The sequence below is a fragment of the Alligator sinensis genome, unplaced genomic scaffold, assembly GCF_000455745.1.
Source record: "Alligator sinensis unplaced genomic scaffold, ASM45574v1 scaffold61_1, whole genome shotgun sequence".
Lineage (NCBI taxonomy): Eukaryota > Metazoa > Chordata > Crocodylia > Alligatoridae > Alligator > Alligator sinensis.
The window spans coordinates 842,671-866,774 of NW_005841986.1; the positions used below are offsets into that span (position 1 = coordinate 842,671).

The window sequence follows — 24,104 nt, forward strand, 5'->3', positions numbered from 1 at the left end:
CTGCTTGCGAGCGCACCAAGTCCCCACGGCGGGGCACGCCCAGAGCAGCTCCGGACATGAAAAAAGGACATCAGAGGAGGCCAGAGAACGTGTTGTACAGATTTACGGAGGAAAGCCGGGACCACGTCTACGAGCTCTATCTTTGCAGAATACGAGGAGGGCATGAATTGTGCTTCGCTGCAGTCACCTGGAGGGCACTGGAAGACCAGAAGGGCTTGTATGACACCAGGACTAATTTCACAAGCAGAGCAACCCGCTGCTATGCTCAAGTTGGCTGCACAAGTTCCTGCCAGCTCTAGGGGAAACGCTGCCTTCTGCTTTGGCTGAGAGAAATGCCACCCCTGCTTCTCTTCCTCCTCTTTAAATGGTCACGGGCGTGGGTTTTGCGCTCCTTTCCCACCTCTGGGCGTCGGGGGGGGGAGCACCCTGCGACTGCGCCTTGTTAAGAGAGAAGTCCCCAGTTATGGCTATAGGGCACAGCAGATTGTGCGTGACTTCTACCTGTGTTACACGCAATGCCTCGGCGTCTACCTGTTAGCTAACCGCATGGTAACACAGCAACTCATCTGTCACCGGGAAAAGCTCTCGCTGACACCTGAGAATGCCTTGAGTGATTGCAGCTCCTGTGAGTGCACTGAGATGCGTCCTTATCTCAGCCCCTAGAAAGCAGCCCCCTCCCCTGAACCCACCGGCCTGCCCTAAACCGAATCGCAGCCTTGCTTCTGGTCAAGAACTCATTTTCTAATTAGACATTTAATACTATTTATGCACGGGGGAGGGGCGGGGGGGGGGGGATGGAGAATTGCAATTCCTTTATTGGGCAAAAGAATAGGCTAAAGAGCAGGTCGAGTTCCAATTCCAGCAATCGGTTTAACTGTGGTTCCCTTTTAACAGCTGTAGCTGTGCACAGATGGAAAAACATTTGGTCAGAAAGCAGCAAATTAGTGTTTTCAGGACAGACTCGTGCCTCCCGCAGCTCCACCGGCGTCCACGCAACTCGCTGCGCTTTATTTTATTTCTTCTTGGCGTTGACGTTTTTGCAGACCCAGTTCATGCCGTCCTTCGGACAGAACGCAGACACAGAAAGGCAGCGTTAGTTGGGCGTGGAAAAAAGGGGTCTGGCCACCTACCTACTCCCCCCCCACTCTTGTATCACTGGGCAAACGGCTACTGGGGTCCTCCACGCTCGGCCCCTAAAATGCTTGGTGTCAATTGTTACAGTCTCTTTGGCCGCTGGATGCTGTCCGAGCATGGCTACAGCAGGGCAGGGGTGAGAAGTGTTGGGGTGCGACCCCTTAGAGGAAGGACCGCTAGGCAGTTGAGCTACAGGAGCAGATGAAGGATGTGCAGCTACATAAGGTTTGTGTAACCTCGGGCCAGCGCCCTCATCCTTCTGCATGCCTGTTCCTGAGGAAGGATGGGCAGACCGATGGCCAAGGTGCCAGCTGGGGCATGGGGACCTGGGCTTAACACCTGCTCTGTGACCGCTGGCAGGTCCCTTAGTGCACCTCAGTGTCTGGCCCTACAGCAGAGCTGGCCCCTTGCCCTGCTGAGGTTTTCTGATACGGGGGCTATTGAAGGACCTAGGCTCAATCACTTCCCCGTCTACAGCATGGGAGCAGTAACACTTCTCCATCCTGCAGGCATGGTGGGAGGGCTGGGCGGCCAGGCAAGGAGGGTCCAGGAATAGAGCGCCCTGCTGAAAGGCAGCTGCTGGCCCACTCGCCCTGCAAATAAACCCAGCTATGAGAGCACCTTCTCCTTGGACTCGTGCACTGTCTAAACGGTCACCCAGCTTGCCCCTGTGGGACAGCTGCCTCCAGTGGCGCTGTCCCAGGCAGGGCCCTCTGGATTTCCGGACAAAGCAGATGTGAGCTGGGAGCTGCCGCGAGAGAGCAGAGAACCCCACCCAGAGAGCGTAAGTTGTCTCCCTGGCTTGCTATGCTGTTCGATCTTCCAAACACAGCCCTACGGGCCGTTTAAGCCACCCATTAATCACCCTCCGCTGTCCGGGCGCAGGGTGGGGTTTGAATTCCTGGTCTCTCGCTCCTCGAGCCGGCGCAGAGGGACGGCCCCAAGAGCTGGTGCCTCTTGGCACAAAGCAACAACCCCTCCTTTTGGAGAGTGGAAAAGTGCCGGTCGGCTCTGTGCAGTCTGCTCTGGCCCTCGGCCGGAAAGACGGTAGCCCTTATGTACCTAATGGCTAACGAGCTGAAATAAGAGCAGGAATCCCCTGGGGTTAACAGAGCAGACAGAGGATCCCGCCTGCAAAAAGCAGTGTCCCTGGACAGCTCTTCGGCTGGGGATTAGTCACAAGCCAAACTGACCCTTGTTGCAACGTTATATTAAAAAACCAAGCCAAGCAACCAAGCCACATCAGTTTACAATGAGGACACACGCACACCTCTAATAATATCTCTAAATCTACCCTCCGGCAGGGTCTCTCAATTTGTATTTAGTGCTGCAGCAGGGATCAGCGCAAAACAAATGGCCTGAAATCCTAGGAGCAAAAGCAGGGGGAGGGTGGGAAGTCGTAAGGTAGACTCATTCAAAGGCCCCACAGCTTTTGTGTTCCAGCTTTCCGCCGGCACGGCTAACCTGCGTGTAAAACGCACAATGCTTTCAGTGATCGGTAGTGGGATTTGAAGCTTGGCGCTGTTAGAGAAGGATTCGCTGCGTGGGGGCAGCTGCAGGTTTGCCGTGGGGCTGGAAGGAGCAACGGTGAGGCCCTGGCTCCGTAGCCCTCTCTAGAGATCTGTGCAGTTCGCTTGCAAAGAGGTAAAAAAAAAATAAAAAAGATTCCCGTTTCCCCTGCCTCTGAAGCAATAATCACATTTGCACACATTATGGCATACAAGGCAAGCAGAGCCCCTCATTCATTTTGAATGTGGGTTTATTTGCTGAACGAGAACAGCTGAGACAGCTTAAAGTAATAAATATCAGCTGACACCCTCTGCTATTCAGCGCAGTAATCCCATAAACAATACATCACTGCAAAACAACAAACACGCATCCTATCTCCCAGCTAATCTGACCAGAACCTGAATTTACAGTGATTAAAACTCCGCCCGCTGCCATTAGGGAGCTGGGGAAGGGGAAAGGCAAGCCGTTTTTACTACCGGAGAGGCGAGGGTCATAAAGCAGAGTTTATGATGGGATTTACCATGGCTGGGAGCCTGGCTGCATCAAGCGTATAACGAGGGCGAAAGAATGACAATGCGCTACGAGAGAAGAAAGGTGAACTCCAGATGGGCTTGAGATGCGGAATTGGGTCACCTCACTTTGCAAGCAGGAACGGCTTTAAAACCGTTCTCGGGCATGAGTTAATTCACAAGAAAACCACGTTCGATATCTAGTTGGTTGGCGGTGAGGGGGAGACGACGAAGGGGAGCTGCTAAGAAAAGACAGTGTTAGCGCTGTCAGACATGAGAGCAAAGTAACTGGCTAGTGGCCACCTACGATAAGGGCATCCTTATGCTTCCAAGGCAGCTTCACTGTGGATGGCGTCCTTTAGGCAAGCAGCAGCTGAGCATATTTTGCTGATGGGGAAATACAACGGGAGGGAGAGGTGCAGGACAAGGGTCGGGGCTCGGATCTGTGATGGGCTGCGCTCCATGGAGAAATGCAAGGGGGAGAAGCTCCTCCGTCAGCAGGGGAAGGAGCAGGGTGAGGAGAGGAAAGAGGCAGGTCTAGAAGACGGGGCCGAACCCGCGGCAGGTTTAGCAACGAACGGTGTCCCTGTCTCCGTTTGTCTTTATGCTTTCTTGCCTCGGCATATTTAACAACGGCTCCTTGCGAAACGGACCGTTTGGGTCTGTGCGACTACGCGATACAAAGCATAAATAATAAATGCCCTCGCACTGCTGTGTTCAGAAGCGGCGTGATTTACCGTGAGCGGTTATTTGAAGGATGAGCGTGAGTGTGGCATTAGCATGCCAAGCTCAAGGAGATATTAAGTGTGAACCCTTGGCCAAGAAGAGATTTAGACTCCCTTTTGGATTTGGTTCTCTCTGTTGCTAGAGAGAGTTCGGGTAACCACAGGGTTAACTGAAAACCCAGGATTTCCCCCCTTCTGGACAGCTGAGTTCAAATCCTATATATTGGTCATGAGGGCAAAGGACACTGATGGGAACTGCTGACCGCTGTGTCCGGCGGCTCTGTGCCGAGGACAGAGCAGATGCTGGAATATCGTGGGGTGCCGTGGTGGGAGGCGCGCTGGGAGAGGATGGTGGGCGCTGCTAGAGTAACTGGGGCTGGTGCAGGTTGGGATTAACCAACCCCCACCTGCACCCCACTTGCTTCAAACTCTGTGTTACCTGCTCCCTAGTTTTAACCGCCAAGCCAGACAACTCTGAACACAAGCAGATGGGTCCCTTCCTCCCCATAAAACCCTTCTGATTTAAGCTGCCCTGGTTTAGCTTGTCGTGCAGGCGAGGCGACAAACTTCTGCCCCCCAGTCGTGAAATAAAGGGCAGCGAGGTTTAACCCCTTTACATCATCCTGTATGGGGTCAGAGAATTCAAAACTCTCCATCTCCAGCAGGTTCAGCTTTTATCTGTGAACCCTTCCTTCCTGTCGTCCCCTTGCTGCTTCTGCCATCGCGCTGGCCCTTAAAAGACATCCCAAAGCAAAATGTCCAGACTGCTGCCAGATGGACATCTCCCTTCAGACCCCTGGTGTCCTGTATTTCTGACACAGCTGCAGTGACTCTCCTCCTTGCCTCCAAATGAAATATCACAAGACTCTGCTCCTAATGTCGAGCCACGGCCTCTTACCCCAGCTGCTGGCTGCCTGCTCTCTTACAGTTGCTGTTATCCGAAGACGGACTCGATGCATTTTGAGTTGGCGGCTAACGTGATTAAAACATGGATGATCACTGGTTTGCTAAGCCGCCGTTCAGGCTGGTTAGCTACGTTGTGCTGTTGGGGGGCTGTTTAAGAGCAATGCTGGTCTTGCCCGTGTGACGCGTCCTGGCCATAGCATTCACGTAGCGCCGGCTGCGCCGGTTGAGAGTTCAGGGCAGCTGAGAAAAGGAGGCAGGCAGAGGTGGCTACAAGCCGTCTTTCCACCTCCCATAATCTTTAGGGGCCAATCAAGCTAGAGCTATTTCAGGGCTGCTCTAATTACCTCCTGCTTCATTTTTTCCTGGTGTAGCTTTGATGGGGCAACGTAACACAGGGCATACGATTTTCACCTGCTGTTAGATGCACGGTATCAAAATGCAATCCCCAAGAGTCCAAACCCCAACGAAGGATGGCTGCGAGGCAACAGTTCCCTTGCCCTTCTCTTGTATCTGTCACCAGGATCAATTACTCCCTCAATCTGTGCCTCAGGTCACTTACTCCACAGTGTCTATTATTCTGATTCCGTGGTATGTCGAACCGAACACCGCTGTCCAAACTGCAAGCCTTTACTCCAGACCGCGAGATGGAGTCCAGTCTGCTAGGGACATCTGTTTTTTTTCCTTTCCTAACTAGCTCTGAATTAGGACGTTAGACTGAAGTGTGAGCCTCCTTCAAATTCAGTTGCAGTGCACTGGAGATCCCTCTCTTTCAATATTGCCATAAAGTCTGATTAATTAAACGGATGACAGAGCTACGGCGTGGGGGAGAGGGCGAGGAACTGATGACGCTTGTTCTTCAGAAGAAAAAACAAGCTGTTTTGGGGTTTCAGGAGAATAACACGGGGCACTCCATTCAACCCAGCCATCACTGTTTGGACCTTTCTCAGGAAGTTCTCCGGTCCCAAAAGGTTAATGCTAAAGGATGAGAAGACAAGGTGGATTCCCTCCTTGATTAACATTTTTATTAAATAACCTATTTCAAGTAATAGTTAAATTCTCTAAATTTATATCATTCTATTAACCATAATCTAATCTCATTAACCTTGAAATCCCCAGTCTTAACTACCCAACTCTATACATTATGGCGCTATCAGCTAAACTAATTAAATGACCTTCAAACTATTTCTCCTTCGTTTATTGCCATTATTTATCCTTGCTCGTTGTTCTTCCTTGCAGCCCCTGCAAAACTCGCTCCCTCTAAATTCAGGTCCTGTCTGCACTCTTCGCAGAAGACCATCTCTCTTCTTAACCCAATTCACCGGCCCCATCTGCGCAGTTCACCCCTGGGTGCTGCAGCGTGCTGGCAGCAATGGTTCATGCCCTCGTTCTTTTGCTTTCATTCCAAGGATCTGATGATTCTTGGCTTGTCGCATTCTCATTTACATGCCTACCTACCTCTCTCTCTTTATTTTTCTGTGGCTAAGCTCTGGATTTTCTGAGAGGTTCTTACAGCAGAGGAAGGGGACGGAAAGTACAGCTTGCCTTGGAGCAGTGTTGGGAAGAGGTGGCATGTTCCTGTTCTCTTTTTTTAATCCTGGCCTTTAAACAAGTTATTGTTTAAGGATGTTATGCTCTCTGAGGCTAAACCTGGATGAATGATCTCTTCCTACGCTAACGGTGGAAGAAAATTCTCGCCATAGTTTTGCCACAGCCCGAAATATCACTGATCAGAAAGTTTCCTGGCCATGGAAAGAGCTTGGCTGGATGTGATGCAGGCTGGATTGCTGGGAAACTGAAGTGCTTGGGCTCATTTGCAAGGGGAGTGGTTATCTGCTCAAGGAGCTACAAGCAGTTTCTGCTTTGCCAGCCCCTGCCGGACAAACACTGCTGTAATAAACCACCATCTTTTAGGGTAAGAGCAGATGGGGGTGACGAAGTGGAATGCTATTTGACTTTGATGACGGCGATGAACAAAACGCCTCAGTCTGCAGATACTTAATGCCTTGGCTGCTGTCCTCTGCTATCTGGGAAGAAGCATGGGATTAGATTTTACTTTGAGGCTAGATTGTGTTAGACGGGGGCGTTTGCTGTGTTAGTTAGATACAGATGCATTGCTTGTGAACTGGAAAGCCTGAGAAACAGCACACAGTGCGGAAGCAGGCAGGCGATTCTGGATTGGATTGGGAGGGAAACATTTCTCAACTGAGGCTTCAAGATGAAACTCCTAATTTTGGAGCACTTTGTCCTCTCCCCTCCTCGTGCATTCCTTGCCTGTTATTTCCCAGATGAGGGGGGGTGTGCAAGGAGAAAGGAAGACTGACTTGGAACAGTATAAAGTGGGCATAAGCCAGGGGAACGGGAGGAGGTGACCAAAGATCCATTTAAACATCTGAAATACAAGCCCACGTTCCTTTTTTGCGCCTTGTTCCTTCAAGAGTAGCTCATGCTTGAATAACAGGCATTGAAAGGCACAAAATCATCACCCTACCTATGGTGATAGTGTGATGTTATGCTGTCCTGGAACAGCACTGCTTCACAATAAAGATTTCAGGCCTGCAATGTTTCACTAGGTTGGTTGCAAAGGTGGCTGAATTTCTAACTTAGCCGAACAAACCCCAGCCCTCAGAAGGGCACTGTCCAGTCTATGCCGCAGAAACAAGCTTTTACCGAACGTGAGATGAAGACCAGTATTTTCCTGAGTCTGTTTCTTTTGGAAAAGGAAGGTTGTGTTCTGTTGGGGGCAAGCATCCTCCAGAGCGCTTGGGTCATGACACTGCAAGTATTTTGCTAAGGCACAAAGCCTCGAGAGTGCAACTGAATTGGCGCAGGTCCTGTTTGCAGTGCAAGCTACTGTGTGGCAGGACCGGGGAGGTGGTTATAGCACCCAACTTGATTAAAAACGCAATTCAGCCTTGATTCCTGAATGCGACGCAGCCTTGTCAACAGTTTCAGCCGTGTCGTGCTGCTTTTACCTGCGTGGTACCTGCTACCTGGTAGCACTTGCACTGTAGACTGGGCCAGAGAAACCACCTGGGTTCTCTTCATTAACCCCCTACAGACAGACGGTAAGGCACAAGGGAAGATCCAGCCCGCCCTGTCCCCTCACCTGCACTCCCTCTCCTGTGAGGGCCGAACACGATTGGATCTGCCAGACTCTGTCGCGGATTGTGTGCAGGTTCAGTCCCTCGGCGATCTCGGAGGCAGGGGCAGCCGTGAGCAAATCCTGCTTGTTAGCGAAGATGAGCACGGGGACTCCGCTGAGCTTTTCCTCATCCAAGAGCTCAGCCAGCTCCTGTATCATTTAAAAGGGAGTTAGGGGGAAGGGAGATGAAAAAAAAACCAAACCCTTCCACCACCAGAGGTTGTCTCTAATTAGAATTATATTTAGGGCAAATGTTGGAAGGCAGCCTTTCAGCAAAGCCCAGATCTCCTTACCAAATAGCAAGAGTGTCTGCAATCACAGGGGCCCGAGGTCCACAAGCAAGTTCTTTCAATTACAGGTTACGAAAGGCTTCAGCTTAGTCTGAAATTAGCTGCCGGTTTACAGGCTAAAACTCTGTGCTTTGCCAATCCCTGCTCCCTGGAGACCAAGACTGATGATGCAGCAAAAACCCCATGTAAATTGGCTGTCTCCAAGAGTCTGCCTGGTGTTAGTCTGACTCATGTCCTAGAAACCAGGTGGTTCTCGCCCTAATAGATTTATGATGATGCTAGTAACGAGCTTTGGTTTTTGTCCCAAGTTTTCTGAACTGCGATTCAAATCGGGAAACTCTGCTTCAGATGTAAGAATCTCCCTTCCAAAAGGAAGCTGATACCTATTAAAGGAAGGGAATAGCTGCAGGCCAGGCCGGGAGCGGTTTTATTGGCCAGACTGTAGTCCTACGTGCATGGCACAATGTTGCGTGGGATCTTAGGGTTGACTGGCTCGCAGCTGAAAACAGTCTGCTGCTCCTAGGGCAGGGTCTGGATGTACCGTGAATCCACAGCTATTAGACCTGAATGTCTGGAAGCTGGGCAAAAACTTAATCTGAACTCAGAGCAGGCAATCCCATTTCACTTCTTAATAAGCATCTGTCCTTGTGACCAAGCTAACACAGCTGGTGCAACACGCACAGCAGTCTTGATAAAGGAGCTGAGATCTGAATGAATATGATGCAGGATGTATGTCAAGCCTCTGGACCCTGGTAAATTGTTGGGGGGGGACCTACACAGCTGTATAACTTCCCTGAAGTACCTGTCTCATTGCTGGGGCTTTACTTTCCATGGATACTGGCCTGGCATCTTCTACGAACATGTAGTTACTGTGAAACCTTTGGGTTTAATGAATGCAGTAGCAGAGACCATGCTGCATCACAAATCAGATTCTAGCCCACAACAGCAATCTGCTTGCTTGGTTTGGAAACCAGGGCAAAACAGAATCAAGATATAAATAGAGCTGGCTGGGAATTTTTTGACAAAATGTGTTTGTTTCTTTTCTGGCTGAAGAGGCTGATTCATCAAAACTGGAACTGTGTGGGGATGCATCAATTTGGCCAAACTGAGTGAGGGCATACACTGGGGGTACGAGCATCCCACGTTTCAGTTCCTGGCCGGCTTGGCTTAGGCGAGTGCCCTCGCTTTCCTATGCTAGAACTAGTCTTCCTCTCTTTGGCCTGAGGAATAATTATTTATGTGAAATGGAGCAGCTCCAACAGGAGAGACAGAGAGAGAGACTCCCCAGAGCAGCCAAGAGCCGGGTGGAGATGGGAGAGCCAGGTTCAAGCGCTTACTCTGAGCCAGGCACTTAAATCTAAGCCTACCACATCACAGAAAGACGCCTCAACCGCTGGGATCTGGCTATTCTGGGCTGGGCAGTGGGTGAGGTTGGCCTGCCTGTCTCAAGCGATTCAGAGAGGCCTCGGCTGGGTTCTCAATGGAACACAGACAAATTAGGAAACCTCAAAATTGTTCACGCGCTGGAATTCATGTTTCCCAGCCCGCCTCACTTACAGAGTCCTTGCCTTTTTTTTTCAATTGTGTTCCAGAGATGATCGAGTCACTGTGATTGCTTTTAAAACTTTTTAGAGAAGAAAATGAGATTCCTTGAGGTCTTGTTCTGGCAAGGCTCAAAGGCCTTTAAGAGGTGTGGGTTTTCAAAATGTGCTTCCTTTTGTTCATATTCAATTAATTTGAGGGAATAAGACTCCTTATTTCCCTTAGTTCTCACCTACCAAAGTGATCTGTGCTTTGTGTGCCACAGCAAAGCAAGCTGAAGGGAGAGCCCCCCAGGAAATGTAAGTCTTTATCACAAACCACCAAAGCATCTTCCTAACGTGCATAAGGAACATGATAACGTCAAAGAGTTGGACAGAGGTTACGTACCTGACCCGTTTCTTCAAACCTCTTTCTATCTGCGCTGTCGATGACATAGATCTGTAAAGATGCAGGGGAGGGTATTAATTTACAGAAGTGGAAGATTGATGTTGTAGCTGTGATGGTCCAGAAATGATGCGAGGGGCAAGGGCGTTGTTACTTAATTTATAGGAGTAGTATGGCTGGAAGAGCCCTCAAGAGGTAATCTAGTCTGACCCCAACTGAAGGATCATTCTTGACTAAACCAACCTAGGCAAGTATTTGTCTAACCTGCTCTTAAATTTCCAAGGAAGGACACTGCACTACTTCTCTAGGTAATCTGTTCCAATGCTTAACCACCCTCATAGTGATAAAAGTCTAACATCCAATCTGAATTTTCCTTGGAGCAATTTAAGACCATTGCCCCTTGTTCTGTCCTCTGTGGCCAGAGAAAACAGTCTATCACCCTCCTTTTTATAGCTATGCTTCAGGTATTTGAAGACTGTTATCAAATTCACTCCCCGTAGCCCATTCATTCTTCTCTTCTCCAGCATCAATAATCCTAGTTCTTTCAGCCTTCCCACATAAGTCATATTTCTCCAACCTCTAATCATGTTTGCTGCTCTCTGCTAGACTTTGTCCACGTATTTTTGGAAGTGAGATGCCCAAACTGGACACAGTGCTGTAGGTAAGGCCTCGCCAGTGCCAAATAGTGCAGAAGGATCATTTTCCCTTGACTTGCAAGTGACATTTCTATTACTGCAGCCTAGTATGCTATTTATTTTGCAACAAGAACACACTGTTGGTTCACATTCAACTTACAGTCCCCTATAACCTGCAGGTCATTTTCTGTAGTACTGCAGCCTAGCCAGTCCTCCTTCCCCAGTCTGTATTTGTGCATGCGATTGTTCTTTGCACTTGTCCCTGTTGAATTTTATTTGAAGAATTTTTGAAACTTTTTTGGGTTTACTGAGCTCACTCTGAATCCTAACTCTCCAGAGTGCCTGCAACTCCACCCAGCTTGGCGTCATCGTAAATTTGCCAAGTGTGCACCCAATCCTATCTTCCAAATTGTCAATGAAGATATATTAAACAGTACTATACCCAGGACAGGCCCTTAGGGAACCTTGTTTGATACCTCCTCCCAAGTAGACATTGAGCCATTGATGGCTATTTGTACAGCACGATGACCCAACCAGTTACATATCCCCCTCACAGTAGTTTCATCTAGTCTGTATTTCCTTAGCTTACTAATGAGAAGACATCTGGAAAGCATTGAACTATACAGAGCTAGTCTATCAAATGAATCGAAACCAGTTCCAAATAACATTCCTTATGCTTAGAGATGCACACATTTCATGCACTGTGCAACCATCAGCTAATTCTCTCAATAGCTCAAAAAACGAAGGGGAGCTGCATTACAGCTGGGGAGAGCAGGCTGCGACATGCTAGTGTCAGAAAAGGAGCTGGCGGTAGGATCAGGATTCAGATCGTCTTCCACCCCTAAATTCAGCCCAGGAAAACATGCTGCCTCCTGGCAGCCAGGTCTCCACCTTCAGATGATCCACCACAACAAAGGGAGTGGCTGTCAGATGAAGGACTAACTGTCATGGGGGTTGCATGCCTTTCCAGGGCAGGGCAGGGCTGGGGCACTTCAGCAAGGAACAGCAGAAGTGAAGTTTGCACTGCTACTGCCTGGGTGCATCTATGCACGTGCATTTACTACCCACTAACCGAAATTACTGTGCAGTATGGGCACGTCTACACACGCGCGCCCATACTGTACGGTAAATATGGTGACGTACGCCGATTTGAGCATAAAGTTGATACCTGCACCACGCAAGTATCAACTTTATTCCCAATTAGTAACTGCACAATAATGCATGTGTAGTTGTCTTACTGCACAGTAACCCTGTGGGTGTGGACTGACTTGTGACGAGCTTTAGTCCCAAATCAGTCCACACAAAGCGTTAATGCACTTTAATGCCCGCACGTGTAGATGCCGGCCTATTCCCACTTACTGCACAGTAAATTTAAACCAGCGTAAATGCACGTGTGGAAACGCCCTCCTGTGTTGTACCTGTTTTTTTGGACAAGGTTGATCAATTCAGCACCTTTCTCTAGCACTGAATTTGCCGATTTCTTTCCTGGAAAAACTCAGAGCTTGGTATGGAAATCCCTGGGTGCAGGTAAAGCGGCAGTACCAGAGAAGGATGAAATTTGCTGGATATTCATTTAGTACAGACAGCTCCTCCCCTCCGTCTGGACTGCGCCGTCTTTATTGCTAATGCACTTAAAGCTGCAGAATCATTTTAAATAATCAGGAGGGTTCAATAAAGGTGGAGCCTCTGGGTTTGCCTGCTGTATAATGCAGGAGGGATTATGCTGACTCAAATCAATGTGATCCAATCATGGGCACACTAGAGAAAGCTGAAAGACTCACAGTTCATGGGTAGGTAGGTAGGTGAATAAATGATGATAGGCCTATCCCAGTGTAATTTATATGGTTTGTATGCACAACCCTGTAAATGATGCTGAGATCAGGTACAGAGGCGTGTGTGGTTATCCTGGGGTAGCAGCACATCATGGGCAGCTATTATGGTATCTTCTGTTTTTTGGCAAAGAAGCAAACAGCTTATCCTGGCATGGAAGTGGAGATGCAACACCTACACCAGTGTAACTGATATCAATGGACTTTTACCCTGGTCCCTTCAGGAGCAAAGCTACCCTGGTTTAGGAGTTGATGCCATCTGCTCTCTCCATTTTTTAAACAGGTTGAATGCCACCAGTAAAATTGCGTTGTCTGTCCATACCCTGAAAGACAGGGAAGCAGGGGAGAGGGCGTGTGGGCTGGCTGGCTGAGGAGACCTGCAGTGTTTCCCAGTCAGTAATGACTGGAAATTGCTAGGATGTTATTTGACAGCTGTGCGGTGGCTTCCGTGGAAGGAGGCTGGTTTCCAGGGAATAGATGCCCACAGCACCCAACCACTTGCAAGATAAATGGCATTCCTGCTGGCAGTCTCGGCCGGAGACTCGGCCCTTCCAGGCTAATCTAGACAGAACAGTGAAAAAAGGGAACTCTGAACAGCAGTGTTTATTAAAGGTTGGAACGGCCTTCTTGTGCAGACATTTTCTCTCGCCTGCAATGACTCAAACAGGGGGCTGCAGCACCCGGGGGTGCCCTAAGAACTGCCATTTACTGGGTCAGGCCGTGGGTCCATCTTACCCAGCCCCTTGTGTCCCACAGTGGCAAAGAGTGGATGCGGAAAGGGAGAGTAACCTGGGTCTGACCGCAGTTGTTTTCTCCACTGTTCCTCTCTCACTTGCTTCCTCCAGCATTTAAGGTTAAGTTTACAGAGGCTGTATCCCTCCCTTCATGCTTAATCGCTACTGATGCCCCTTTCGTCCAAGAACGTGTCCAATCCCTTGTGAATCTGGCTGAACACTCAGCTTGCAGCACAGCTGGTGGCAATAAGCTCCACCCTTGAATGCCACGCTGAATGAAAAAGCATGTCCTGGTGTTGGTTTCAAACTTACTGCCTCCTACTTTCACGTTGTGACCCCTATTTCTTGTCTGGTGATAGAGAGTAAAGAATAAATCCCTACTGACTTTCTCTTCACCACTGAGTATTTTGCAAACCCTTCTCATGTTCCCCTTCAAGTGTCTCTTTGCTAAACTGAACATTGGACTCATCAGTCTCTCCTTATGTGGAAGCCCCTCCATAGCCCTCATCATCCTTGCTGCCCTTCTCTGGACCTTCTCTAGTTCTTGAGATCCTTTTAAGGGTGCCGTGCAATGTAGCACTGTTAGGTGTGTAAACCTGATTCTCACGATAAACCAGCAAGATTGCAAATAGAAATCTGTAGCGTTAAAAACACTCTGTCCAGTTGTGGTCTTTCTGAGTTCTTTGCAGAACTGCTCTATTTATTATTTTTCTATAGTCAAAAACAAGTCAAAACTAAGAGCTGGCGTTTTCTAAGGGATGGCTCGAGTCTAAAAGCTTGAGAACCGCTGCTTTACTGCCTCAGGTTTCCAGGTCCTTCTGTGACAGGGATACTGCATGTTGGTAAGGGATGGTGTAAGCTAGGGATGGTCGATCCGTGGCACAAGCGGCATGTGTGCAGCACATGACAGATCAGGGAGGGAGCAAAAAGGCAGACAGGGCAGGAAGCAGAAGGCAGAGCAGGAGATAAGGCAGGGAGCACAGACTAAGGAACAGGAAGCACAGCAGTAGATAAGGCAGGGGAAGGAGATAGGCATGGCACTCGGGGAGGGTGCAGGGCTAATCTGTGGCACGCCTGCCAAACAGGATGCCCCTGCATTGGCGTAAGTGCACTTGCCCAGAAGTGGAAGAGCTGAGCTTTGGTGTCGTTAAGACAAGAAGCGGAAATGACTAGAATCCAGAACAGGACGTCATCTCCCGAGGTTCGATTTGGCCAAGCCAAAATGCACCAGCAAAACCTGCCTTTGGCTGTTTAGTGACATGTAGTGAACTAAGCTTTGCTGCTCACCCAGGCCCAGCACCAGCACAGCCCCTCTCGCCACGCTGGGGCATCGCAGGAACCTAGTCACCTGATCCAACCCCTTGCATGAATGCAAGATGCTGCCTAAATCATCCCTGTTCAGACACCTCCAACGAAGAGGACTGCCCCACTTCCCTGGGGGTCTATTCTACTGCCTCACTGCTCTGACAGGAAGGAAATTATTCCTGAGATCTAATCCTAAGCCTGCTTGGCTGCAGTTTACAGCTGTTGTTTCATGTTGCCTTCTGCAGCAGCGGAGAACAGTTGTTCAGGGCTCAGAAGGAAGAATGCCCCTTGCTGAATCACCGGGCCTTTCTCCCACAGCTCCCCCAAGCCCAGCTGCAGAGATCTGACCAGATTAATGTCTGACACAGCAGTGCTGCAGGCAAACGCCATGTTGTGTAGCACGAGGCGAAGGCAGCAAGCACATGCAGAGTGCTTTCTTCCCACACAGACAACAACGAGCCAAAGAGCTGCAGGTGCATGCCTGAATGCGCAATCACCCAGATACACACACCTTATTTGCACTGGGGAGGCTTCCAAGTGCCCAGGTGTGTGGCACGGAGTGAGCTCCCATTCAAACACACCTGCACTGACTGAAGGGCGCAATCACTTCGGGCTTTATAAAGGCTTTTGGAGGACCCTCCCCCTCGGTCAGGATGGAGCTGGGGCAGGTCTCCTGGGAACAGCACCTCATCTCGCCTCCGTACTCCCTGGCTCCTGTAATGGAGGATGTGGACTCTGCAGCACAAGTCTGCAGTTTAAATCAGCAATGTAGGGGCTGTATCTGCACAGCTGAGAATGGCATTTTCCCTGCATTTTTAGGTGCTCTTCTAAAGGAGAGGGCTCAAATCCAGGGCTGGAGCAAGGGGGCTACACCCTCCCTGCTGATGGCAGATGTGGGTGTTGGTGATGACGATGTGCCATGCACAAAGTCCTGCTCAGCGGAGGGTCTCCCAGGTAAACCCCTGAGCAGGTGACTGGGAGGAAGCTGCGTGCATTCATTTTATGCCTTCCCCCAGCCATGTTTGTGCGGGGCACCTCCTTGGTCTGGGAGTGACACCGCTGCTCAGTCTGCAGTGTGTGACACAGTGCCCACTGCGACACTGCTGCTACACCCGATGTCAAACTCCCACCAGCCACTTCCCCGCTGCCCATTCCTGTGCTACCCCTGCCAAAGGCCTTGTACTGTTCTGGTTGAGGAAGACAGGGTCCCCCTCTCCCTTCCCTTGTAGGAAGAGTGGGTGTTAAGCCACTGCTACAAGGCTGACAGAAGAAAACCAGAGGATTTGAAGGGCTGTGACTTGGCCTTGGCAGCCTTGCCTTTGCAGTGCATTCATTGCCTCTTGCAGACATTGAGTGTTGGCTGTAGCCAGCAAGGGCTCCTCACTGCTGCTTTGCATGGCTGACTTATGCACTTGCTCTCCACATGCAGAACCACAGCTGAGCCCTGCGTGATCGTATTGCACCAAGGCTGTGTTCTGTGCCCCCGCTGCCTTGGTGGGAGGAGGCTACCTATGTTGGTTCAAACCCTTCACTGCAGAAGGGACCCCCTTTTCCATCAGCTTTATGTGGGCAGGTCTCTCTCCCCTTGTCACCTCTCTTGTGTGGTTTTTCTTCAGGAAGGCAAGTGGCTGAGACTCTGCTGTGGTCATGTAACATAGCACCCTGCCTTTCCTATACTGCCTCCTCAGCTTAACCCCAACCCCCCACCCCGTGTTTAAAACATGAATCATCTAATGCAGAGAAACCTTTGTATTGGAACGCTGACTGCCGTGTCCCCCGTGCATTACACAGATGCTGAGGCGTGCAGCTCTTTAGCGTGTTACGCTGAAAGATGGTGTAGTTCAGCAGTTCCAGTGCAGCAGAGAGAAATAAGGTTGCAGGGTCTCTTTCTAACCACACTGTTGGCTTTGTATTTTGTACTACAGTAGCCCCTAGAAGTCCCAATTGCTGACTGTGATCTCTAGACACTGTATGACCACAGAATAAATCGATGTTCCCGAAGAGCTTAGATTGATGCAAGGCATGCTGTGTGTACACTGGCAGGCTGCTTTCCACCTCTCTGCTTCAGTTTTCCCACGTGGAAAATGGTGATGAAAGCAATGACCTAGCATTCAGGTGAATTTATTTCTCCAGCATGAGCTGAGCCCTCACCAATGACCTCTAGACAGACCAATGGAACAAACAGTGCCAGACAATAGAAAAATACAAGATGGCCAAGGCCTGCATTTGCAGATTGTCCTCTAGAGCATCTCAGCTCATCTCAAGTGCCAGGCTGGTGTGTTACAGAGCCAGAAATTACAGCCAGAAATGCTAGGCCATTGATAAATGACAGGTGTTAAGAGCTGTATGCTCTCTGCTAGAGCCCTCTCCCCTCCCCACTTCACCTGCCTCACTACCATCTGGTTTTAGCCAGATCTCAAACAGCTCTCTGCCCCTAACTCAAACAGGTGAGAGGGGCTCATCTCTTGATCTGGGTGGAGTGACAACAGGGGCAGAGCTGACGCTTAATGATTGGAAAGCAAATCAGTACCTCATATAAAGGACTGGTGAACAGACTGATTCTTGTATACACTCAGGAAAAGTTATTCAGATTAACTTTTAATGTGACTTAAGTCAATCAGCCTGTATTCCAGCCATGTGTGGATATGCTTATTCAGAATTAAAGTTGTTTAATCCAAGTTATTTTATTTCACTTTGGAAGATGGAATTCAAGCTGACTCTGAAAATCTGTCCACACGGGGGTTTAATGCCGTTTAAACTAATCCACTTTTAAGTACAGCCTTTAATTAACTGGGATCCACTTTCCTGAGTGTCCCTCTATAGATGATCATTAGCAAGGATCCTGGTTTTTCTCTGATTAAAAAAAATCCCCAATTTTCATCTTAAAAAAATAACCCAAAATCCACATTTTTCCATTATTAAAATAAAACACTATAGCTAGATAGATAGATATAGTGGTGTTTCATTTTGATCATGGAAAAAATGTGGATTTGGGGTTTTTTTAATCCAAAAATTGAGGATTTTTTTAAAATCGAAGAAAACCAAGATCCCTGATCATTATGGATCAAAAAGGCTGTTAGATTTCCTAGCCTTGCTGGACTTCCCATTTCCCTTCCTGGCTGAATCACACTTGGGGGGCGTGATGTGTGGAGTCTTGCTTGCTGTTCCCAGGTCACAGAGAACAGAGGGTGTTTGTTTTTTCTTGTGCATCCAGGCTTTGCAGGTTACTACATGGGGCCAAGAAGGAAGATATTCACTTTGCGTTGCTACAGGTGTCAGCATTTGGTTTTGCCTTCCTCAGAAATATTAGGTGCTGGCTGCAGCCAGGCTGGGGATTTTTGACTGGGTTGTGCCAATGCTCCTGCTGGGACCAAGGCCGGAGGTTCCAGGCTAGAGGGTCTTGCCCCTCTGCTTGGGGTCAGACCAATCACTACCCTTGGGATCAGGAAGAAATTTTATCCCACAGTTAGATCTACATGGACTGGCGTGGGGTTTGCACCCTGCTCTGCAGCAGTGGTGGCATGATCCTCTTCCTTGGATTGCTTGAGCATATTTTAACTCCTCCTTGTCCTTGCAGAGACAGCACACCGACAGTGCCCTTGTTCCCCTGCTTTACCTATAGTAAGTTAAGGTGATATCTGTAGCATTATGCCTGATAGTGGGTGGCTGGTGAAGTTTTTAACTCGGTGACTCTCAAGCAGGTTGTTAAGGTTCCCTGCGGTGCAGTGAGATCCTTTTAAACACATTGCAGGATGTAGCTCAATATTAGTGCTAGCAGGTGATATGCGCGGTTCACATGATAAACTCAGAGATTTCAAATAGGAACCCAGAGTGTCAAAACCATTCTGACCTGGTGTGATCCTTCTCAGTTCTTTGCTACAGAGGAATTGCTCTCTCATTTTTCCGTAGTCAAAAATGAAATGAAAGCTAAGAGCTGGCATTTTCTGGGGGGGAGGGGGGCACGGCTCTGTGTCCAACGGGTCTGAGAAACCCTGGGTTAGAAAAACACTTGTCTAAGATTGGTTTAGAAAGGGATGATCTTGTCTTGAAATTCAGGTGTGACCTTCTGAGGCTCCATCCAGCCCTCATTTTCTATGATTCTAGGATCCCTTCTATCGGGGTAAGTTAAAGGGGCAAGCAGGTCAATGTGTGTGGATCTTTTAAATGAGGTTTCAAGATCAGAGGTCCCCACTGATCTGGATGGACCTCAAAGAACCTCTGTTCAAATGGGAGGTTTGCCGCAGTGCCCTTGCTCAGGATTTTTCCCCCTTCCTTCTTACGCAGACTCCTGCACAGCTGTTGCCTCTGTTCAGAAGCAGCTGCATTTTGGAGGCGCTATTTAACTTTACCTATACAGCACTTTGAGACTGTGCCATCCGCTCTAAGTGTAACAACCCTCCATTACAATTAAGCATTTAGCTGAGACTCTTTACAAGCATCAATCTGTAAAGGAACATAAGTCGTACAATAGAAGCACTCACTTGGGAGAGATGAACTCCCCTCCTGCATGCTTTCCTGTCAGACCTTGGACAAGTCATTCAACTTTTCTGTGCCTCAGTGCCCCCACCCCCCAGGACTGTAAAATGACCTACCTCACTGTGGGAGGCTGAGTTCATTAGCAGCTGTAACATGCCTTGAAATTCCCCAATGGGAAGCACTACAGATGTGAACTAGTACGTGTTGGGAAACAATATGCTATTTTAATGAGACTGGCACAAGAAGTGTGGGTGTGGGTCCAGTGCACTGTGCTGCAGATGTTATGAATAAGCAGAGATCTTTCTGCAAATGCCCCCCTCTCCCTTCCCCGCCGCTTGTTGAACTGTTCCGAACGATTCATGTAAGACCCGCAATGGTGCTGCTGCCCGACTTTCTGGCTGACAACGTGGAAAGCCCGTATGTTCATGTAGCACTCAGTCGTGGTTAATACTCACAAGGACATCAGTGTTTTCAAAATAGTTCCTCCAGTACGGCCGGATCTTCCTTTGTCCGCCTATGTCCCAGACGTTCAGCTTGAAGCCTTGGGACTGTACGCTTTTAATGTTAAAGCCCTGCAAGAGAAGCCATGGGCAGCATTACCCTGGATCTTGGGATTGTGTTCAGGAGAGTATGGCTTTTAACACCGTTATCACGGTGCAGGAAAGAGGCACAAGATGGGCCTGGGCTGCTATTCAGCTGCAGAAGAGGTGAGAGGGAGAGCAAACGAGATTCTCGTGCATGTCTGCGTGCATACATTCTGGGATCAGGGGCTGACATCGTCATGGCTACAAAGATGAATGTTGCAGTGGGGGCCTCTGGAGGGTTCAGGAGGGTGGGTGCAGGAAGAGGTGAGAGAGGGAGATGTGAGATAAGGAGGAAAACAGAGGGCGCACTGAGAAGCAGCATGCAGCGCAGTCTCACGCAGAGCCAGAGGTCGGAGGCTTAGTCGACACCAGGCAGCGACGCACTGAGCTTAAAAGAGCAACAGCTGCGCGGCTGAAGGGTCCGTTTCATCAATTAACGCTGCGACTGAAAGGGCGTTCAACTGGAAAAACAGGATGTGGTGTGGGCTGGCAACGTGCTGCCACCCGGCCTGGGGGAGCGGGGCTTGGAATCTGAGCGTGGGCTTTTCGCTCTGGGGTGCCGGGGGCTGGGAGTGTCAGGGGGGCGGGGAGGGGAGAGGAGTGTCTCGTGCAGCTCTCGAGCAGCCTCCGCTGGCCAGCTTGGGCGCCGTGCTGGTGGTATGTGCGACTGCTGCTCCAGTGGGGAGGCTAAAAGCAGGGCAGTTCGTAGCAACAAGGATGGAGGGGCAAGTTCCTGGGACTCCCTGGGGGAAAGGGGTGAGGGACAACTGGCCAGAAGTTGTGACATGTCCCATCAGCTGCTTGTGTTTTTATGAAGACCAACAGGGCCAGACTCTGATCTGTGTTACACCAGGGCCAGAGCAACTCTGCAGGCATCTAGGGTGCTTGTCCTGTGTATTTGATTCCAGAACCAAGCCCAAAGCTTGTGTCCCTGATGGTGACCGTGGGCTGTACCCATCATCCTGCTGACATCCTGCTATAAATGCTGGAGTGAGCTGCATCTATCTCGACATCTAATCCAGCCCCCACATTCAGCCCATAGCATTTCCCCGGTGCAACTTTTCTTTGCCCATTTAATATGGTGCGTAGGACAGAGCAAGGTGGAGGAGCAGCCTCCCATCTGGGCAGGGCCTGTCTTACCTGTGTCGGTGTGATGTGGCTGATGTCTTCGGACGCCAGCTGTTTCAGAAGCGTGGTCTTGCCGGCATTGTCCAGCCCCAGGAGAAGGATCCTCACCTCCTGGTCTGGCGCGCTCTTCAGTTTGCGCAGGATTGACAGTAAACCCTATGGCAGACAGAAAGACCACGGGTGTTAATGCTGTGTTAAGATGCCCTCCCACTGGTCCCCAAGTCTGGGCTGGGCCCGAGTCTGGGCTACGACCCAAAGCCTGCCGCATCCTTTCATCCCTCTGTTCCCCCTGTTCTAGTCTCTTCCTGCATCTCCATCACATGCAGTGTGGGGAGCAGCCTGGGCTACCTGGGCTTTCCCAGGGCTGTGTTGTTCCAGTCCAATAGCCCACTCGCAGGGTCAGAGAGTCAGTGTCCCTGGGATGCAGTACACTAAACCCAGCACGGGTTTGTTGCGGGTAGGTCTTGCTTGACCAATCTCATTTCCTTCTACGACCAGGTGACCTATCACCTGGACAAGGGAGAAGAGATTGATGTCGTATATCTTGACTTCAAAAAAGCCTTCGATCTGGTGTCCCATGATCGCCTCTTGGAGAAACTGGCCAATTGTCGCCTTGGGTCCTCCACAATCCACTGGCTGGAAAATTGGCTCCGGGGTCGGACCCAGAGGGTAGTAATCGATGGAAGTCACTCGTCGTGGTGTCCTGTGACCAGGGGGGTCCCCCAAGGCTCTGTCCTTGGACCCATACTGTTCAACATCTTCATTAACGATGTGGACACTGGAGTCAGAAGCGGACTGGCCAAGTTCGCCGATGACACCAAACTTTGGGGCAAAGCATCCACACCAGAAGACAGGCAGGTTATCCAGGCTGACCTGGACAGGCTCAGCAAGTGGGCGGACAAGAATCTGATGGTGTTCAACGCCGATAAATGCAAGGTTCTCCACCTTGGGGAAAAAAAACCCGCAGCATCCTTATAGGCTCGGCAGTGCTATGTTGGCTAGCACTACGGAAGAAAGAGACTTGGGGGTCATCATTGACCACAAGATGAACATGAGCCTGCAATGCGATGCGGCGGCTAGTAAAGCGACCAAAACGCTGGCTTGCATCCATAGATGCTTCTCAAACAAATCCCGGGACGTCGTTCTCCCCTTGTACTCGGCCTTAGTGAGGCCGCAGCTGGAGTGCTGTGTCCAGTTTTGGGCTCCACAATTCAAAAAGGATGTGGAGAAGCTTGAGAGAGTCCAGAGAAGAGCCACGCGCACGATCAGAGGTCAGGGACGCAGACCCTACGATGACAGGCTGAGAGCCCTGGGGCTCTTTAGCCTGGAAAAGCGCAGGCTCAGGGGTGATCTGATGGCCACCTACAAGTTTATCAGGGGTGACCACCAGCATCTGGGGGAACGTTTGTTCACCAGAGCGCCCCAAGGGATGACGAGGTCGAATGGTCACAAACTACTTCAAGATCGTTTCAGGCTGGACATAAGGAAGAACTTCTTTACTGTCCGAGCCCCCAAGGTCTGGAACAGCCTGCCACCGGAGGTGGTTCAAGCGCCTTCATTGAACACCTTCAAGATGAAACTGGATGCTTATCTTGCTGGGATCCTATGACCCCAGCTGACTTCCTGCCCTTTGGGCGGGGGGCTGGACTCAATGATCTTCCGAGGTCCCTTCCAGCCCTAATGTCTATGAAATCTATGAAATCTATAATGACCTGCAGCCAGGCTACCGGGTGATCTGTGCTGTCTTTCCCATCAGCAAAACCCTGTTAATCCAAATCTCCCTCTTAGCTGGCTCTACCTTACTTTGGACCCTGGCATGGTTCCCTTACCAGTAGCCTCTCCCCCACCATCCGATTATCTCCAACCTCATTTATCAGTCTCCTAAGCATGCTGGACAAATGAGATTGGTGCAATTCTGGACACTCAGGACACATTAGCTAATGGCACCCTTTCGATCCCTGAACCCCCTTGACTAGGAAATGCACCGCAGACTCAAGATGCTGACCATATCGGTCAGAGTTCAGGAATGGACTATCTGTGTCGCTCAACCTGCACTGCAAACCACTGGAAAATAAACTGGGCCATGTGCATGGCCCAAAGCAGAGCTCAGACACCTGTGCTGCAAGGAAAGGGCATCAACTGGAAGAGCCTCCTGCGTGCTGCCATGCAATTGTAAATCACTCGTTGCCTTCATTCGGTTCATGGGGTCTGGGGCTAACGCAGCTGCTCCACAGAGGCAATGGAGCCAGTGGACTCTTGAGTCAAGTACTCCACTGCTGACCTCATGAGTAGGGACCTACTTAATTCATGATTTGACGGTTTTTGCGCAGACCATGAAAATCAGTGGTATCCACTGAGAAATATTCCACTGATTGCAATTTCCTGCAAAATCAACTTACCCCCACCCCCCAACCATACAATACGCTGTTTTACAATCTCCCAATCCTTACTGCGATACTTGACAACGCAGCAATCCCTGCAGCCACTCTCATGTGCTTGAAACTCGCTGCCTCTCTGCCAATCTGTGGCGACAGTGGGGCCGCTGGGGAATGCCCGCAAAATTGGGCCTTCATGCCGTGAACAACCCACGAAGATGGCTTCATCTCACCGCGAGTTAAGTAGGCCCCTACTCATGAGTAGCCTCGGGCTAGTCCCATTACCCCTCTCAGCCCAAGGTCCCCTCCTGCCCCATCTCCGACTCCACTGTTTTGGAGTTAAACTCTTCCAGGCAGAGAGAGATGTTTGCTCTGCGTGTGGGGCACCCACCACGGCAGAGCCCAGGGAGAGAGCGTGGCTGATGCCAATACATCCTTTCTGGGGCTTCTGCATTCCCTTCCAAGTCAAGTGGCATCCAGTCCAGCTCTACTGGGCATGTGTTCCCACCAGGAACCACCGCCAGAGCCACCGCTTGGCAGCTGCGCACGACCCAAAGTTCAGACCCCTGAAGAAACCTGGAGTCTGCAACTCAGAGTTCAAATACCAACACTGCCCCAGGCTTCTCCGGTCCCATGGACCTAGACCTCCCCAACAGTACGACAGGGACAAAGCTACTGGTCTACCTCATGATGTGGGGAAGAGGATGACTGAGTTATGAGTTGTAAAGTGCTTTGAGGATGGGAAGAGCTATAAGCTGTAAATATTTTTTACAATGGGGAGTAGTAGATACCCTGGAGGGTAGGGCTAGGATTTGGAGAGACCTTGACAAATTGGAGGACCGGACCAAAAGGAAATCTCATGAGGTTCAATAAGGACAAGTGCAAAGTCCTGCACTG

At 49.9% G+C, this 24,104-nt stretch overlaps 1 protein-coding gene across 1 annotated transcript in view; it reads right to left on the reverse strand.

The window, feature by feature from the left end:
- Positions 1-6: 6 nt before the first annotated feature.
- The window catches only part of ARL3 (ADP ribosylation factor like GTPase 3), a 30,736-nt gene continuing 6,638 nt past the window's right edge, over positions 7-24,104 (reverse strand). Inside the window, exons 2-6 of the mRNA XM_014518828.2 lie at positions 20,845-20,988; positions 19,576-19,692; positions 10,145-10,195; positions 7,890-8,075; positions 7-1,060 (exon numbers count right to left, since the gene is read on the reverse strand). Of these exons, the coding sequence (XP_014374314.1) occupies positions 1,013-1,060; positions 7,890-8,075; positions 10,145-10,195; positions 19,576-19,692; positions 20,845-20,988 (546 nt within the window). The 3' untranslated portion in view covers positions 7-1,012. The remainder of the gene's footprint in view (positions 1,061-7,889; positions 8,076-10,144; positions 10,196-19,575; positions 19,693-20,844; positions 20,989-24,104) is intronic.